Source organism: Biomphalaria glabrata, chromosome 18 (assembly GCF_947242115.1).
Source record: "Biomphalaria glabrata chromosome 18, xgBioGlab47.1, whole genome shotgun sequence".
NCBI lineage: Eukaryota > Metazoa > Mollusca > Gastropoda > Planorbidae > Biomphalaria > Biomphalaria glabrata.
Genome location: NC_074728.1, coordinates 18,738,868 through 18,758,370, shown reverse-complemented (window position 1 = coordinate 18,758,370; position 19,503 = coordinate 18,738,868). Strand labels below are relative to the sequence as shown.

The window sequence follows — 19,503 nt, the reverse complement described above, 5'->3', positions numbered from 1 at the left end:
ATATCTTAATCAACCTACAATAGCCCGATGCTAGAATGTATATTTTTATTTTCTTACGGATGTTGTAGATAGATTAAAGCATGTGCCCCCAAAAACTATCGTCTTCAAGTTTCCATAACAACACATGAGCACTATAAAGCTTTATTGGAATTTGGGTCAAAAGTGGTTGATCTGCAGAGATTGTTATGTAGGCCAGAAAAAAAAATCATTGCAAGATGTTAGATTCATTAAGTTTCATTCATTTTGTAACTTCCCTCTCCCCAGGGCCAAAACTGCGTGTGAAAACATTGCTGAGGAGTGTGTGACCAACGCCCAGTGCGTCTCAGGAGTGTGTGAGTGCGTCACTGGCTACTTCCCTAAAGATGGCTACTGCAGCGGGAGGATCAATGCCACGAATCCATGTGAGGAGCTGGTGGGGGGCTGCGTGGCCAACGCCAATTGCATCAAGTCTGTGTGCACCTGTATAGACGACTACTATGCCAAGCTTGGCCAATGCTTACCTGTTATCCCCGCTATGGTAAGTAGACGACTTTCACTAACTATTGTACTGTTCACTGAAATCAAAATTTATATCAACTCTGTCTGTCCAAAACAAAATAATAAAAAGTTTGTACACGTTATTTTCCCGTACCTCGCGACCCACAGGTTGAGAACCCCTGCCGTACCCTATCTCGAACCAAGCTGAAACTTTGCACAAATATTTCTTTCACCTGACAACACAAGAATCAATTTAAAAAAAAATAATAAGTTAATTAACTATCGGTAATTAATTATTTTGTTTGGTATCTCAAACAAGGGATATAGTTTGTATTGACTGAATTATAGTTTTCTTTATAGGTCGCCGCTCTAAACTGAAACAAACAATATATTACTATACAATCTTCACTAGTCAAGACTTTTACACAATCAGAGTGGTTGACACATCAGTCCATGGAGGCTTGAGCCACGAGTTCGAATTGAGGTCGATCCACCCTTTTTTCCAATTACGTTAAAATCCACTCAAATTACCCTTCTGGCATCAAGATGAAACTTTGCACAACTGTTAATTGGCGTAGTTTCATTCAAGTTCGGTACTTAGAGATCAATAGGCCTATAACTGTTTAAATGGACTATATGTTTAGAGCAGTAGAGCTACAACCCAACGACCGAATAGCAACAGCAATAAACATCAACTTATTAAAACACTGAACAAGCTTATACTGTCAGAGTTGCGCCATACGAAAGTAGTCCCCCCCACCCCCCCAAAAAAAAAAAAACAACAAAAACTCAACAATAAGATGTTGGAAAAATCTTTACACCAGAGCAAAACTTTGTTGACTGGCTTCTGTAAATTTCAAATCAACTAATGCAACCAGAATATCAAACATTTTAATTTCCTATAATACAGTCAACTGGTATTAGAATCTTGATTTTTAGCGGCCCCCGAAAGGGGAAAAGACGCTATTAGTTTTGTGTGAAATGTCTGTCCGTCCGTCTGTCCGTTCGTCCGTCCCATTTAGATCTCGTAAACTAGAAAAGATAGTAAAAATCCATCAAAATAATCCATTCAAGGTTCTGATATAACAACGGTTACTTTTCCTTTTCTAAAGTCGAAAAATCTAATTTTTTAAATCACTTATGCAAGCAGTTTTTTTTTTCATAAAAATACACCACATTTACAACTAATAGTAACAAACACTGGAGGCTCATCGGTAGGGGAAATGACTATCTGCCATATCTTTAACGCATTCATGCAAACGGTTTTTAATTTTTTGTCAAAAAAAAAATTATTTTTTTTCATTTATATTGCTAAGTTAAGTAATTTCTGTCATACTAACTGCTACATTTACACGAAAAAAATGTTTACTTTTTTTTAAAATTAAGAGAAGATATCTATTTAGTATGCATAAAAGTTAGACATAATTTAAAACAACAATTAATAAGTAATTTTTCATATTATTGCGTGAACTGCAATTGCCGCATATACATACAAAACACTTAACTAAAGAAATTTTTAAAAAATTTCTGTCATTTGTCTTTAATTGAATTTAATTCTTATGTTCTTTTTGAAAATATTGATACCTGCCTGGGTGGACCACTTCGGGGGCCGATTTTGAGTTTGTGCTTCTGTCTTAGTAACCTTGCTTTTTTTAATTGTGGGTGTTAATATTGCGGGCCTCATTGAGTTCCGCGAGTCAGAGTTGGCTCTCGGTATGCACTTTGCCCGTCAATTCATTATGGATAGGGATGTACCAAAAATAATTGAATAGAGGTAGTACATGTACTGTTTCAAAACGTTTGTAATTCTGGTGAATGTCTCTTTACATTGATTTTTAACCGCGTCCTAGAAGGAGCGACTTGAATAGAGGTAACATACGTCACTTCACGTCACTCATATGTGTGATGATTGCATTTGTATATAGTATTATTAATTGTTAGGAGAATCCTGGTTGTGAGTGAGGACAAACTCCATGTTTATTTGGTTTGATTTCATTGGCCTGTTAGTTAAAGTAGAGTTATGGCCCTTGAAATAAGTTATTGTTGTCAGAGGTCTGAATTTTAGATTAGTAATAGTAGAAGTTCTGTTGAAGGCAGTTTTCATAGTTTGTTGTATGTTTAATGGTTCAACATTTGTTAGCGTTGTTACAGTTACAGTTCATTCTGATGGCTTCTATAAAATTGATATTTCTGTTCTCAATGAATCCCTGAATATTTGAATTGTTGAAAGACTTACGTTTATGTGTCAAAGCCATGTCAGGAGTTCACACCAATACGGCTATTGTAAAATTTAAGAAAACCTTATCTTAGAAATTTAACATTTAGAAACATTGTTTTCATCTACAGAAAGCCTGTGAAGGTCTAGCGGGTGAATGCACAGACTTTGCGAACTGTACTGATGGATCTTGTCAGTGCTTGACGGGCTACTACGCCAAAGACACCGTGTGCGTCGAAAACATAAAAGCGCTGAGTCCCTGCGAAGGACTCAGCGGTGAGTGTGTGGACCACGCTTCCTGCATCTCAGCAGCGTGCACGTGTGACCAAGGATTTTACCCCAAAAACGGTCAGTGCACTTTAAAGAACAACGCGACTTCGCAGTGCGAAGGCATTGCTGATGAGTGCGTGGACAACGCAGTTTGCGACCTGGTCACGTCTAAGACTTGCACCTGTGTGGACGACTACTACGCCAAGAGTGGCAGCTGTCTGAAGACGATCAACGCCAGTCAGCCTTGCGAAGGGGTATCCGGAGAATGTGTCAAGAATGCCCAGTGTCAGAACGGGAGCTGCCAGTGCGATGGAAGCTACTACAACCGCTTTGGCTTGTGCAAACCTCTGATCAACGCTACAGCTCCCTGTGAGGGAATTTCCGGCGAGTGCGTCAGCTTCTCTTCCTGCCTCAATAAAGTCTGTCAATGCGAGGACAATTTCTACGCCAAGCAGGGTGCGTGTAACGTCAAGAAAAATGCCAGCCAATCTTGCGAAGGTCTCTCTAACGAGTGCACTGAAAACGCAGGCTGCGTGAACGGAGCGTGCACTTGCGGCGATGGGTTCTACAATAGAATGGGACTTTGCCAGAGGCTGAAAAACGTCACACAAGGGTGCGAAGGCATTGCTGGCGAGTGCACAACGCACGCATCCTGCGTGAACACCTCTTGTGTATGTGATCCAGGCTTTTATAACAAGTTTGGTTTGTGCCACGTCATACAGAAGGCCGAAGAAACGTGCGATGGAGTAGTTGCTGGAGAGTGTACACAAAATTCAACCTGCTTTGACGGGTTGTGCTTATGTGAAAAAGGATTCTACGCCAAATCAGGAAACTGCCTTGTCATTATCGAGGCTCAGAAACAGTGCGAGGGTGTGCCCAATGAGTGCACTAGCGACTCGTCATGCACAATGGGGGTGTGCACGTGCAACGATTGGTACTATGCCAAGCAGGGGCGCTGCAACCCCCTTATAAACGTCACCAAAAACTGCGACAACACCGCCGGGGAGTGCGTGAACAACGCCACCTGCGTGAACAACAAGTGCGCCTGCGACTCAGGGTTTTACGGCAAGGACGGGCTCTGCCACAAGCTGATCGCTGCGCTGGAGCCGTGCGACTATACTCCCAACGAATGCGTGGCCAACGCCCAGTGCGACCTGCTCACCGCGACGTGCCAGTGCGACGAAGACTTTTACGACGACGCCGGGATCTGCCTCCCCCTCAAGAACGTGACAGCCAAGTGTGACGAGTCGCGGCAGTGCGTCGACAACGCCATCTGCAGCCTCGCGGGCGCCTGCGAGTGTGACGAAGGGTTTTACGAGATGGACCTCCAGTGTTACCCGCTGGTTAATGTGACCCAGCCCTGCGCCCTGGACAAGCAGTGTGTGAACAACAGCAACTGTGTTTCTGGAGTGTGTCAGTGTGACCCTGGCTACTTTTCAAAAGAGGGCAAATGTCATGTCCTTATAGAGGCTCTTAAGCTCTGTGACGCCAAGGGACAATGTGTCAGCAATGCTGAGTGTCAAGAAGTCAACGGAGGTAGGGTGATTTTTTTTTCTTAAAAATGTTGAAGATTGTCTTTTTACAAATCTTATATCAACTCACTCTGTCTGTCTGGTAAAAAGGTTGTACATGTTATTTCTCCCACAGTTATTCTCGGATCAAGCTGAAACTTTGCACAATTATTCATTGGCATAAACAAGGAATGAATCAATAAAAAAAAAACAATTAGTCAATTAAATATTTTGTTTGAAACCAACAAAAGAAATTAATCATTCAGTAGCCAATGATATGGCTAAATATGTAGGTTTTCGTCCCCTTGTAACACGTTATCTCTCCCACACCCATTCTCAAATCAAGCTTAAACTTCAAACAATTATTTATTGTACGTTACAGAACACGAATCAATTTAAAAATTAACCAATTAGGCAATTAATTATCGGTAAGTAATAAAAGTCTTTGATATGGAATAAGGGAAATAACTTGTACATTATTTTGATATATAATTGTAAGTGCGGAATTCCCTTTGTTAACTTTTTTTTTTACAAAGGTTATATTAAATCAGTCTGTCTGGTAAAAAGTGTTTACACTTTATTTTTCCCACACCGATTCTCGTATCAAGTTGAAACTTGTATGCTAATGGTTGTATTTCTTATTTACGTTGGTTATCCCAGCATCATACAATCTTCACAAGTTTACACTCTTTGTTACTGGACATGTGACTGACTCTTTGCTTCTAAATTCTAAAATAATCATCAAAGTTACATCCTGATGACCTAATTACGTATTCTTGACGTTTAAGCTCACACCAAATGTTCAAATAGTCCAAATTCTTACACCCTCAGCTCAGCCGATGTGTGTTTGCAAGAAAGGCTACTTCGCTCTGAAAGGCCAGTGTCCCCCTCTGGTCAATGCTACTGCCACCTGTCAAGAGTTTGACCAGTGTGTGGACAACGCTGTTTGTAACTGGAACACCACAGGTAAGCTCGTGATCTTTAGGAATTATATAGGTCTTCCTTCGTGGTGCATTACATGAGCACAATATCATTTCCTATTAAGTTGAGGTTGGCTTTGGCGTCTTATCTTCGCTTGCAAAACTCGACCAAGGCACTGATAAGTGAGGTCTGTAGCGGAGTTGTCTGCCTTTACTCCTAGTTGTTGTTTTCCTTGCTAAAGGCTGTCCTCTTGGCCCAGTAGGTTGATATAATGATATGGTTGTCCTCTTGGCCCAGTAGGTTGATATAATGATATAGCTGTCCTCTTGGCCCAGTAGGTTGATATAATGATATGGCTGTCCTCTTGGACCAGTAGGTTGATATAATGATATGGTTGTCCTCTTGGCCCAGTAGGTTGATATAATGATATAGCTGTCCTCTTGGCCCAGTAGGTTGATATAATGATATAGCTGTCCTCTTGGCCCAGTAGGTTGATAGAATGATATGGCTGTCCTCTTGGCCCAGTAGGTTGATAGAATGACATGGCTGTCCTCTTGGCCCAGTAGGTTGATATAATGATATAGCTGTCCTCTTGGTCCAGTAGGTTGATAGAATGATATGGCTGTCCTCTTGGCCCAGTAGGTTGATAGAATGATTGGCTGTCCTCTTGGCCCAGTAGGTTGATAGAATGATATGGCTGTCCTCTTGGCCCAGTAGGTTTATAGAATGATATGGCTATCCTCTTGGCCCAGTAGGTTGATAGAATTATATGGCTGTCCTCTTGGCCCAGTAGGTTGATAGAATGATATGGCTGTCCTCTTTGCCCAGTAGGTTGATAGAATGATATGGCTGTCCACTTTGCCCAGTACGTTGATAGAATGATATGGCTGTCCTCTTTGCCCAGTAGGTTGATAAAATGATATGGCTGTCCTCTTGGCCCAGTAGGTTGATAGAATGATATGGCTGTCCTCTTGGCCCAGTAGGTTGATAGAATGATTGGCTGTCCTCTTGGCCCAGTAGGTTGATAGAATGATATGGCTGTCCTCTTGGCCCAGTAGGTTTATAGAATGATATGGCTATCCTCTTGGCCCAGTAGGTTGATAGAATGATATGGCTGTCCTCTCTGCCCAGTAGGTTGATAGAATGATATGGCTGTCCTCTTGGCCCAGTAGGTTGATAGAATGATATGGCTGTCCTCTTGGCCCAGTACCTTGATAGAATAATATGGCTGTTCTCTTTGCCCAGTAGGTTGATAGAATAATATGGCTGTCCTCTTTGCCCAGTAGGTTGATAGAATAATATGGCTGTCCTCTTTGCCCAGTAGGTTGATAGAATGATATTCACGGCACCACTGGCTGTCCTCTTTGCCCAGTAGGTTGATAGAATGATATTCACGGCACCACTGGCTGTCCTCTTTGCCCAGTAGGTTGATAGAATGATATTCACGGCACCACTAGCTGTCCTCTTGGCCCAGTAGGTTGATAGAATGATATTCACGGCACCACTGGCTGTCCTCTTTGCCCAGTAGGTTGATAGAAAGATATTCACGGCACCACGCCACGACGAGCGATCAAGGCCTAACGTTTCCGAGTTATTTATATCAATTTCACATTCTGTGAGGGAGATTTGCAGAGTATCTTTAAAGCTGTTATGTAGGCCCCTCTGGAGAGCTTTTTCCAGGGCACAGCTCCCCATAAAGATTTGTCTTTATAGGAGGGCGATTTTCAGCCTTATCGTTGAACCTTGCTGTTGTGGCGTGATACTGTTGATATTTTACATGTGTAAAGTTTAACAATCTATGTGGTCTAAGCAATTCCCATGGTGAGTGTTTTCGGGAATTTAAATGTAAATAGATAAATAGAGCACTCTCTTGGATATCATATTTACAGTCCGTTTTATGTATTTGCGCTTTCTCCCCTAATTGTATTCATCAAAACAACCCTATTATGCTGAATTATAATTGTTTTAATTTTGGTGAAAGAGGTTTACCATGAAGTTTATGTGTTTATTAGCCTTTTTTATTTCACGACAGGACTCTGCGAATGTAAAAAAGGTTTCTTTGTGGACGGTAATTCCCTGTGCCAGACTTTGATTTTACCAAAGGAAAAATGTACAGGTAAGATGCTCCAGTGTTTGTTTAAGAATGTTGAGATTTCAGTATGTTTGAGATTATCATAACATATCATTGCAAAAAAGATGATACATTCTTGTTAAAATCAATGCAAGAAGGCATTTACCAGAATTACAAACGTTTTGAAACTGTACATGTACTACTTTTATTATAATTATTTTTTGGCAAAGCTAATACGCGACCATTGAGTAGGCAACGTACAACTCTCGCTTGCAGAGAGGCTTAATCTGGCCCGCAAACGTTATGAATTAATAGATAAGCATTTTCACTCACAATTTAAAAAAATTCAAGATTTTAATACGAGTTGGAAGTATCATTGGAAATTAAAATGTTTATATGATTCCTTACTGGTTGCTTTAGTTGCTATGAAATTTACAGAAGTACGGAGGATTTGTTTATCTTTATGTTAAATCTGATGGTTGAGGTGTACTTCTGTATAGCGCAACTTTGCTATGGTCAAAAATGAATGTCTTCTAAAGTGGATGTTTATTATTGTTGATACTCGGTCGTTGAGGTGCAGCTCCAAACTTTTAGTCCAACTAAACCATTAAAGGCGTATTAATCTCTAGGGGACGAATTTATATATAACTTGAACAAACTTCTTTAAAACAAAAATAATTGTAACTTTTTTTGCAAAGCTAATATCAACTTACTTTGTCTGTCTTTCTGTCTCGCATCAAGTTGAAACTTTGCGAAATTCTTCATTGGCGTAAATCAGTGTTTCCAAAACGGTGTTCCGCGGAACCTTAGTGTAATTTATTATTTTCTTTCAAATCAACAAGAGAAATTACTCTTTCAGTATTCACAGATATCGTTAAAATATGTAGGGTTATGTCCCCTTAATAACTGTACGCGATATTTCTCCCACACGCATTCTCGGATCAAGTTGAAACTTGAAAAATTATTTCTTCAAGCTAACAAAACACGAATCAATTAAAAAATTAACCAACTAGTCAATTTATTATTAGATATTGTTTATTTGAAAATGCCATTTTTCTTGTTCTCAAGTTCTGTCCACATTTTTCTGTTTCAGGTATTGGTCAGTGTGTTGACAATGCTGAGTGCTCGTCCCCAGTTCCTACTGGACTTTGTCTATGTAACAAAGGTAATTTGTTTTTTTACAAAATATAATTAACTGGACTTATTGAAACAAAGATAAGGAAATTTAATAATCTGGATTTATTGAAACAAAAATAATTAAGAAAAAATTCATTTACTAAACAAGGACAATGATCGACTATGGTTCGAAGCTCATACTATAAAAAAAAATGGCGGATTTTTTTCCCATTAATTTTTTTTTAAATGCTACCCAGCCATGTGGACTAATTTTAGGACTTTTATGTTTAAAATGACATTGCTTTCTTACTGTACAAAATACAAATTGGTAAACTGGATATTGAATTGGTTTTAAAGATTATATCAACTGATTTCATTACATTTCCATGTGTACAGGATATTTTGCCAAAAACTCCCAATGCAATCCAGTGATCAATGCTACCCGGCCCTGCGGTGGTCCTGGGGAGTGTGTAGACAATGCAATGTGCAACAACGCCACGGCCATATGCGAATGTCTCCGAGGATATTACACTGAGACGGTAAGGTGTTACAACTTTTAAGTCAATGAAATTCCGGCCAATGCTTCAACATAGACTAATAAAGAAACGGTCGTTAGTGGAGACGATTAGACCAATAGGGAAGCAAATCAGAACCCCCATTCGGGGCGCCCAACGATGAAGTCCATTGCACTGGCGGGAATGTAAGAGAGTACAAACAAATCACAGGGCAGAAGCGTAGTGAGGAGGGGGCACAATGCCTCGGGCGCTACCCTCAGTCGGTCGCCACACACAGAGAGGCGTTTATATATGTTAATGGTAAATGGGGGGTGGGGAGGGCGCTAAAAGTACCTTGCTCCGGGAGCACGTTTTGCTCACTCCGCCTCAGGGGGTCCCTTTTACAGCGGATAACCGCAGTGCTGATGTAACACAAAGAAAGAATATGGAGGAGTTTCTCCGGTGTACTCTAGCCCGAGGGTCCTGGGATACGAGCTGTCGGTAATATGCCAAGTTTACATCTGCTTGGATCCCTCCCAAACAGAACAGCAGTTCAGACAGGCCGATAGTGGGAAGTTTCAAAGATCTTAGACTTCCAAGCGTCCTCGATCCAATTTCTTTAAACGGGAACGTTCGGATAATGACTAAGGGGGGCCCAAGGGGGGGGGAGTGGGTATACGAATTTGTTACGATTAGTTACTAAGGGGTAAGGGGGTTTAAAGATTTGTTACGAAAAAAACAACAACACATATTCAAATGAAATAAAAAAAACTTACTTTTCACTTTGTCATTTTAACTATTGTGTTTATGCTTGTTATGTTACCACAGCGTACAGCCTACATTATGTTTGTTAATGCGCTCTATACGTAGGTTGTGAGATCAAAACTTAGTAGTGAATTAAAAAGCTGCATGTAGATATTAAATAGTGCTTGTTACTTTGATGAGATGTTTGTTATTCAATAACAATTACAAAGTCATCACTCACGGGTTTTACAAAAATATTCATGGATAACATTACGGGGTTTTCCGACGGATTATTTGGCGGCCGCCCTGTAAGTTGTATTGGGAAAACAACTGAATATGTCATCGAATTGTCGATAGAAACCGTGATGAAAAATGTACTGTGGGAAAATGGTAATTAATAAACAAGTCTTTTGTGAAATTTGAATTTTCTTGTTTTTTTTAAACTCTACTTGGGTGGGGGGGGGGGAGTTTTATTACGATTTGTAATAACGCGGAGAGGAGGAGTATAAAAATTTTTTTTTTTTTGGTGCTACGTAATATCCGAACGTTTCTTATGATTTTTTTTTGTGACTCTGGGGTTAGGCGTCCAGTGGAGATATATGCACTGCACTCCTGCAGTTTTAAGTTTGATTGTCATGCAATAAAACAGGTTGTGTGTTTTTGCGTATAAACGAAACATCCTTTTCATATTTTTTAAAATTTTTATGCCAAGAAGCTAAATGTTCAATTATGCACTACGCTACTAAACGGGTTATACAGTTTTTACAATAAGAAATGATTTAAGTGAGTAATTTTAACACATGCTTATGCCTAAGTTTAAAACATGTGTATGTATAAGTTTAACATTTGTTTATGTGTACGTTTAAGACTAATGCGTAAGTTTAAGAGAAGTTTGTGTAAGTTTAACACATGTTAACGTGTAACTTTAACACGTGCTTTTGTGCAAGTTTAACAGATGTTTAAATTCAACACGTGTGTATGTGTACGTTTAAGGCACGTGTATGTGCAAGTTTAACACATGTCTATGTGTAAGTTTAGCACGTGTGTATGTGTAAGTTTAATACATGTCTATGTGTAAGTTAAACACATGTTTATGTGTAAGTTTAACACATGTCTATGTGCAAGTTTAACACATGTCTATGTGTAAGTTTAACACATGTTTATGTGTAAGTTTAACACATGTTTATGTGTAAGTTTAACACATGTTTATGTGTAAGTTTAACACACCTTTATGTGTAAGTTTAACACATGTTTTACATTTCATTGCTCTCAGGGTCTGTGTTACGTCCTCAAGAAGGTGGACGAGCCGTGTCAGAGAAGCGAGCAGTGCGTAAAGAACTCAGAGTGTACACCCCTTCCCGCAGGCGTCTGCAGCTGCGTAGACGGGTACTACGATGAGGCGGGAAACTGTTTCAAGTGGAAAGTTCCAGGTCAAGGTTGTCTAGGTAAAATTAATAATACTGTTTTAAAACGCGACTCGAAATAAAATCGCATGCATACATATTTTTTTTTTCCGATTATATTTTAACGTTACAATAACACACAAGACAATTTCTCGATAACCTTGACTTCTCAATTGTGTTCTATGGTCTGGAAGTGGACTGTCAAATCCCGCCCACTCCCATCCCCCTTCGTCCTGCGGGAGGTTTGGACTAAAAGTAAACTATCTTTAGCTCTAAAGGAACATGTAAAACATTTTACAAACAAACATTTTACAAACACTAAATAGCAACGCCGGACTTGATCATTCTGACCAAGAAGTCTTGGAAAGAGAACAAGTAATCTGCTATGTATATTCAACCGTCACTAAATAGCAGGACCGGACTTAACCATTGTGGGGCCCTATGAGAAACGGATTTTGCGGGGCCAAGTTTGGGTAGGGAAGCGGATAATAAGTGAAATTTTAAGACTTTGTATTAGAAAATAAATTCGTCTTTGCATTTTATTCATTCTTTACTACGTACAGAACTACTTTACGAGCGAAGTCATACAGTATATATCATAATAATTCTTATTCCTCAATAGCAAGAATTACCAAATGTTTCAATCTATCTTTGAGAATTGTTGAACTTAAATAATTCTTCATTATTTTGAGGCGCGAGAAGATTCTTTCACAATTACGGGTATTGCATAATTCCGTTTTTATTTATCGCGCGTAGGATTGGCGTTTTCCATATTGAATGACACCCCAAAATGACAATTTTTACTATATATTTCCGTATATTTTAAGGACTATTTCGTATATTTTGCAATTTCGGGAGATTTCCAGGAGCTCCTGGTAAATCGACAAGAGGGTGCGGGAAATCTGTTTTAATCTGTTTTAAGTTATAAAATGGTTTAATTTAATAATTTATACACCTTGAATTAGCGCGGGTCCTGTGAAAGTGCGGGTTCTATGAAAGTGCGGGGCCCACTGCGGTCGCATAGGTTGCAGTGGCCTAAGGCCGGCCCAGCAAAATAGCGGCGTATGCTACGCCGCCGGTCGACTAGTAATTTATTTAAAAGAGTTATACATGACGCAATTATTTTAAAGTTAATGTGATGTATGCCAGTTGAGCTTTGCTCCAAGCCAAATCCCAGATATTAGCTAGACATTGTTTTCGGTGCGTTGAAACAGAACATTCATGAGCCATTTCTCCCACAAAATCATTGTAACTTTAACTTGACTGAAAATACCATATTTACAAAGGAGGATTCTAAAAACAGTAGCAAGGTTACACAACTGATAGTTAATAACAATCGTTAATTACCTAATACACACATAACGGATACAATAGTAAAGCGACTCATTTGAAAAAAAAAAAATCATACTTTTTTTTTTATAATTATCTACTGACCTGAAGAAATAAAATTGTGAGTATTTACTGTTACATAAACTATTATTTGCTGTTGCTTTTGTGGTTGACAACTCCATGCATTAAGCTTCGAAATACTGAAGCGAACAATGGCTGTGCTTGCCCTGATGTGGCAAAATATGTAGGTCACATCTTGGGCTGCGTAGCCAGGGGAAACGCTGCAATTCCTCTTTAACCTTCGGGCTCGTAGACAACCCTCATTAGTGACGCTAATTACTACCCTTTCCTTGTTTATGCTTTATTGCCCTCATCATTAATAGTCGTAGCAAAAAGAGTCACATAAAAAATTCGTTTCCACAGCATACCATCAGTGCGTACCAAACGCCAACTGCAGCGCCAACGTGGGAGGCTTGTGCACGTGCGACAAAGGTTACTTCCCATTCAACGACACCTGTGAAAAACTGAGGAAAGAAGGACAGATGTGCTCAGGGACAGGTGATGTAACATACGGTTCAATAGTCAACACGCAATCTATAATTAGATTTTAATATTTTAACTACACAAACTCGTTGCCGACCTTTGCAAAATCACGTCTAAAACATATTTATAACAATGAACACAGAATCACCACTATCAGCATCAGTCTAATATATAAAGTAAAAAGTAAGGCGTATGTATGTATGTATGTCCCGCATAGAAATCAAAACGGTTTGACCAATCCTGGTAAAACTTGGCATAAATGTCCCTTAGATCATGCTGAGACCATAGTGTATGTTTAATGTCCCACCCACAACCGTAGGCTCTAAAAATAAAAATACCTAGACCAACATTTAAACAAATCTGGTAAACCCGTTTTCACAGTATTTTATATTTGATATTAATATTTTGGCTAAACTTGTAAATTGTAAACAAATGCCCATACTCCACTTTCATTGTAGTGGCAAAATATTTTTTTTTAAATATTGAAAAGGGAACATTCGCCATGTTTGATATAGATCTAAATCCAGTTCACGAGATCAGCAAAACCCAAACTAAGGCCCTCGATTCATATCCGACTGGTTATTATTTTTATGCAGACATAGTGAGGACCTTTTTGACTGTTGCATCTTAAACTAACTTGGGTCCTCCCGTGCCATTGTATGCAAAGGTCGCCAGACTCTCTCATCAGAGATCGGTCACAGATAACGTCCACAGCCTCTTTCTAGACATCGGGAATAGCAAGTAGGATTATACACGGTTAAGGCGCTAGCCCATTTATCTTACGGGCTTGGGAACGACCATGGCTAAATATGAAACTATTTTAAACATGAAAGCGACAGTAGAATCATGAAAACTGCAGCACTCTGTGCGTATTAGAAACACCTATTTAAACCTTGTTCTAAAAATGGATTATATGCTATAAATCTACATACATATTTTTTAAAGCATGCTTTTTTTCAAAATAGCCATTACACATATTTCGGCTGATGTAAACATACTAGCTATCTAAGTATTTTAACAAAAAAACAGAAAAAACTTTGTATAAATATATTTATATATTGTTTTTTAAAAGGGTATATATATGTATATAAATGTGCATGCTTCGTTAAAAAAAACAAAAACAAAAGGAACATAGGTCCACTGATTTTCAATAGCGCAATAAAACAAATAAAAAAAAAATAGTTTCTGATGCAAGAGATTAAAGATATACATGTCCGGGAGGATTAAAGTCTAAGTAAGAAGCTAACTAAGTGTTGTTATTTACAGAACAGTGTATTGACAACGCCGCTTGTGATAAGGGCAAGTGCACCTGTAAAGAGGAATATTTTGCTCTAAAGTAAGTTACAGCTGTAGTTGGAAATGTAACAATAGTGTAATCTAAGTGAATTTGTTCAATGATACAATAACATAGTTAATAAATCTGATAATGTTAAATAAAAAAATCTCCAAAATAATAGAAATAAAAAGTTCCACAATACTTATGTTAGAGGCGCGGTGGCTGAGTGGTAAGGCGCTTTGCTTCCCCAACCAAGAGGCCCTGGTTTTAAATCTTGGTGAAGACTGAGATTTGTATTTTTCGGGATAGTTAGGGCGCCTCTCAGCTCTAATGACAATAGTTGGGGAAAAGTAAAGGCGGTTGGTCGTTGTGTTGGCCACAAGACACCCTCGTAACAGTGGGCCACAGAAACAGATGGCCTTTACATCGTCTGCCCCATAGATCACAAGGTCTGAATGGGAAACTTTGCTTTTTAAACTTTTGTTTTTATGTTAGGCGTTCATTACCTTTAAAAAAAAGGTAAAAAAAATCTAAGCATTTGATTGTGAAAAACTATTATTGTAACTTTACATTTCAGCACATAATTGAGGATACATCAATTAGTATTAAACATATTTGTGTGTGCCCAATCGCTGCTGAGTTTAACATTATAGCGTAAGCTTTGAGTGATTCTCTTTCTCTTACCTAGCGGTGACTGCCTTATCCGGAAGAAGGCAGGAGAGGTCTGCAACGCCACTGGTCAGTGTGTGACCAACGCAGAATGCAACATCGGCAATGGAGGGATCTGTAAGTGTGATGCTGGCTACTTTACGGACACGGACTCAAGATGCGCAGGAAGTGAGTTGTTAAGTCTCTTTACATGAGAACCTTTAGGATATGTTTACTATTTATGTAAATTAAACTCATTATATATATTTAGTATATATATCAATATAATATCATCAGTAGAAAATAGAAATGCTAGGTCAGTGACCTAATAATAATGGAGCTTGACTCACTGTACGGACATCGCAACAATGACCTTAACATCTTGTTTTTTTTTAAAAAAGATCTTTCCAGAACTGGAACGGCTGGTCGTTGTGCTGGCCACATGACACCCTCGTTAACCGTAGGCCACAGAAACAGATGACCTTTACATCATCTTCCCTTGAGATCGTAAGGTCTGAAAGAGTAACTTTACTTACTCAACTTAATTGCCAGAACTGCATTAACTCTTTAACCCCTTCTTTTCAAATTTTCCTCAGTACCGATGCCTTAAATTTATTTACACAAAAATCGCCCAAGCTTTCAGCTTAATTGTGTGCTTTTCGTCTAGAACCTCCTTTTTTTTTTTTTTTACAAAGATTATATAAACTGTGTCTGTCTGGTCAAAAGTAACATCGTTATACGTTAATTCTCCCAAAACCTTTCTAGGATTGAGTTGAAACTTTACACAATTATTCCTTGGTGTAGACAATACCCGAATCATTAAAAACAAAATTAACAAAACTAGCCACCTGATTACTGAAAAATTAATATTTCAGTATTCATAGATATGGTTAAATGTGTCGGGTTTTGTCCCCTTACTTAATTGTGCACGTTCCTCTCACACCCATACTTCGATCATTTATTTATTCACCTTAAACAAACATGATTCAACCAAAACATAAACCTATTAATTTTGGGTAATTAGCTATTTTGATTGATATTGAAAATGGGAAATGCTTCTACATTCTTGAGAGATAAATTGTAACTGCGGAGTTTTTCCCCCTTAGATAAGTTTTTAAAAGAAAATATTTTGCTTTATCTGTCGTCTGGACCAAATGTGCAGTCGTGATCATCATTTACGCCCATTACTGTCGCCCGTAATAGTTGCCCATTACTGTCGCCCATTACTTGTATGTTTTTTCAATTCTTTCCCCTTTCTGCGGTAGTATAAATCAAGTTATATTCAATTCATACCTAAAGCAATATAGAAATACTCTGTCTTTGAGGTTCTCGGGTGCTTTAAGCAAGCTATAGCCTAAAACAAGTGTTCTAATTAAATTATGCACTAAGAGCTACAACTCTCTAGACAACCAAAAAGAAATTATACAAGGGACAGATCCACATATAACAATACTGCAAGATTGATAGCCTTTTTTTTCTATATAAAACAAAATAAGTGAATTACCACTAATTAATTAACTGGTTGGTTAATTTTTGGATTGATTCGTGTGATGTCATCGAAGTAAATGAACACTGAAAGTTTCAATTTGATCCGAATTTGGAAAGTGGTCGAAATAGATTGTACAAGATTTGTTTCAGACAGAGTGAGTTTTATATAAGATTTGTAAGAAAAACAAAATCGTTGCATTAAAAACTTCGAGACAGTAACTGTCTTTGAATGTATCTTTTAGTCATTCAGCCCAATCAACAATGTACAGGCAAGGGCCAGTGTGTGGCCAACGCTGAGTGCTCTTCCGACGTCAACGGCAACTGCATCTGTGACGGCAAGTACTACGCGGACAACACGAAGTGCTCACTGAAGAAACCTCCCGCCGAGAAGTGCGCAGCGAATGATGAAGTAAGTAGATAGGGCATTTAGATAAGGGCATTTAGATAAGGGCATTTAGATAGGGCATTTAGATAAGGCATTTTGATAGGGCATTTATGGGACTAGCCTAGACCTTCCTGTGTGCAGCTTGGGCATTCAAAGGAGTAGTAAGGGCATTTCTAGGAGTAGATAGGGCATTCGTGCGAGTAGATTGGGCATCATATGCAGAAAGGACATTCATATGATTTGATTAGTTATCATTTATACAGGTTAGGCATTCATGCGAGTAGATGAATGCAGATTGGACATTCATGCAAGTAGCCTTGGCATTATGTATGCCGATAGGGCATTTATGCAAGTAGCCTTAGCATCATGTATGCAGATAGGGCATTTATGCAAGTAGCCTTGGCATCATGTATGCAGAAAAGGCATTCATGCAAGTAGCCTTGGCATCAGGTATACAGATAGGGCATATATCTAGGGCTTTCATACGAGTTGATTGGGCGTCATACAGATAGGGCATTTATGCAAGTAGATTGGGCATCATTTCTGCAAATAGGGCATTCTTACGAGTATTTAGGGCAATAATGGGCAAAGGACATTCCAGGGGAATAGCTAGCCTTGTAGGGCATTCATATACACAGATAGGGCACATGGGCACAGCTTTAGCATTCACGTGTTTAATTTGCTGTCTGAAAGAGCTTTGTGATATCCTATTTGATAAAGAGCGAGGCCGACTATTATGCCAGGAATTGCCAGCTGCCACAGATTGACCTTAGCAAGTAAACAGCCAGAATCTTGTCCTGCATGCTCCCTAGTTATGATTCATGTAAGATTTTTTTTAAATATCAACTCAAAGAAATACTTTCTCCACAGTGTGTTTGGAATGCTACTTGCAATGCTGGACAATGCACCTGCGATCCTGGTTATTTTCCCACCGACAAGGACTGCCAACCATTGCTTGACGTGGGCACGCCGTGCACCGCTGCAGGACAGTGTAAAAACCTGTGCGTACTTTCTCTTATCTTCTTATTATAATTCATTGATTTCATTTCGTTTTTCTACTGTGTTTTAATCTGAATATTTTTAAAAAAATGTATTTGTATCTTTGGATGTTCAGTATCATAAATACATTATAGGCTAATTATGCGATTCTTCGGTAAATATAGATACAGCTGGTGCAGCGAAAATCAATTAATAATGGATTCTCTGCTACATGAATGACATTATTAGTTTTGTAATACCTGTATTCGACAGAACTTCATCGAGGAACGAACACAGACGCTGTTCTCAAAATATGGCCCTAACGATTTTCCTATAAATTTAACAAATGGTGTATAATGTATAGCGTTGAGAAAAGAGTTATAAGCTCGTTGGCCACACAGGGAAAACTCTAGTATGACCGTTATAATTTATGAAGTAAAAAAAAAAGAAATACATTTAAAATTTGGCTAGAGAAGTTGATCTAGGTCTAGATCAGTTTTGAAAGTAGACCTAATATTGCGTCTTTTGAAAAGACTATCGCGTTCGGGATTTCCGAGTGTAAGGCAATGTTGATTCAAGAGTTTAATAATGTTCAGGGAAAATTTGCGCATCGTTTTCTTAGTCTAGATCTAAAAGCCTATCACTGAAATATTATAAAGTGTAGTAGATCTAAACATTCGCCAAGGGTTCTTTCTTAGAGGCGAGGGTGAAAAGGGGGGGGCATGGTAAAAAAATGTATTCGTTGTTTTTAATCTAACATTCATTAGTCATTACAAAATAAAACGCTCTATAAGTTTAAAAAAAGTGATCATCAGTAAGAAAAGCAACGTTTAAATTCATGTCTGGACATGGGAGGAAGAGGGTATCTGGGAGAAGGTTTTGTCGCTACCTTAAAGGCCATTGGCGCTCAGCGAGCACATCCCGAGTCGGATTCAAACTCGGGTCCTCTTGATAGGTAGCCAAGAGTTTTATGGCACTCACTCACGCATCTTTCATATCACCTAGAGCAACGTTCACGAGGCCATTTAAGTCGTCTTCATGGGCTTTACACCGGACCGCCTCTTCAGTCGAGGCCAGTCGTTATAGAAGGCCCCAACTCTGACCTGCGATGACGACGTGGCAACGAACTATTGGTCTCCACTGCCCACAGGTTGAGACGTCGCATGACGTTTGGTCTCGTTTCAAAGCCGTGAAACTACCTCCGACTCAAGAGAGCTAAAAGTCGCTTGTTACTTTCTCTTCACTTTTCTAAAGGGGTCTATTTCCGCTTTATTATCACTCTTGACCAAAAGGGAAATATTTTACAAAGAGGCCACGACTGAAAGTTTGTGATAATTAATTATTTACTCACGGCAGAAAGAGGGAACTACAGAGGCGTAGTTGGGGGAGGGGCAAGCGGGCACGATGCCCCTGGCGCCACCCATCAGGGGGTGCCACACACACAGAGGCAGCAAAAAAATATTGTTTTAGATATTTTAGTAAGCTAATACATTCTTAGGTTATTTGTATTATATTATTATTAAATATTTTTGTTTTATTTCTAAGCGTATATTTCTGCGTGATGGTCATGGAAAATGGGTCGGGGTGTGCTCCAATAAAGTTTTTTGCCCCGGGCGCACGTTTATCTCACTACG

At 39.0% G+C, this 19,503-nt stretch overlaps 1 protein-coding gene across 4 annotated transcripts in view; it reads left to right on the top strand.

Annotated features, from left to right (window-relative positions):
* Positions 1-19,503, top strand: part of LOC106077367 (uncharacterized) — a 92,044-nt gene that overhangs the window by 43,773 nt on the left and 28,768 nt on the right. For all 4 annotated transcript variants that reach the window (XM_056016870.1, XM_056016872.1, XM_056016869.1 and 1 more), the window contains exons 24-35: positions 265-517; positions 2,824-4,498; positions 5,305-5,439; positions 7,427-7,510; positions 8,559-8,630; positions 8,978-9,120; positions 11,093-11,264; positions 12,975-13,109; positions 14,361-14,430; positions 15,059-15,207; positions 16,749-16,915; positions 17,762-17,892. In XM_056016870.1, the coding sequence (XP_055872845.1) occupies positions 265-517; positions 2,824-4,498; positions 5,305-5,439; positions 7,427-7,510; positions 8,559-8,630; positions 8,978-9,120; positions 11,093-11,264; positions 12,975-13,109; positions 14,361-14,430; positions 15,059-15,207; positions 16,749-16,915; positions 17,762-17,892 (3,186 nt within the window). The remainder of the gene's footprint in view (positions 1-264; positions 518-2,823; positions 4,499-5,304; positions 5,440-7,426; positions 7,511-8,558; positions 8,631-8,977; positions 9,121-11,092; positions 11,265-12,974; positions 13,110-14,360; positions 14,431-15,058; positions 15,208-16,748; positions 16,916-17,761; positions 17,893-19,503) is intronic.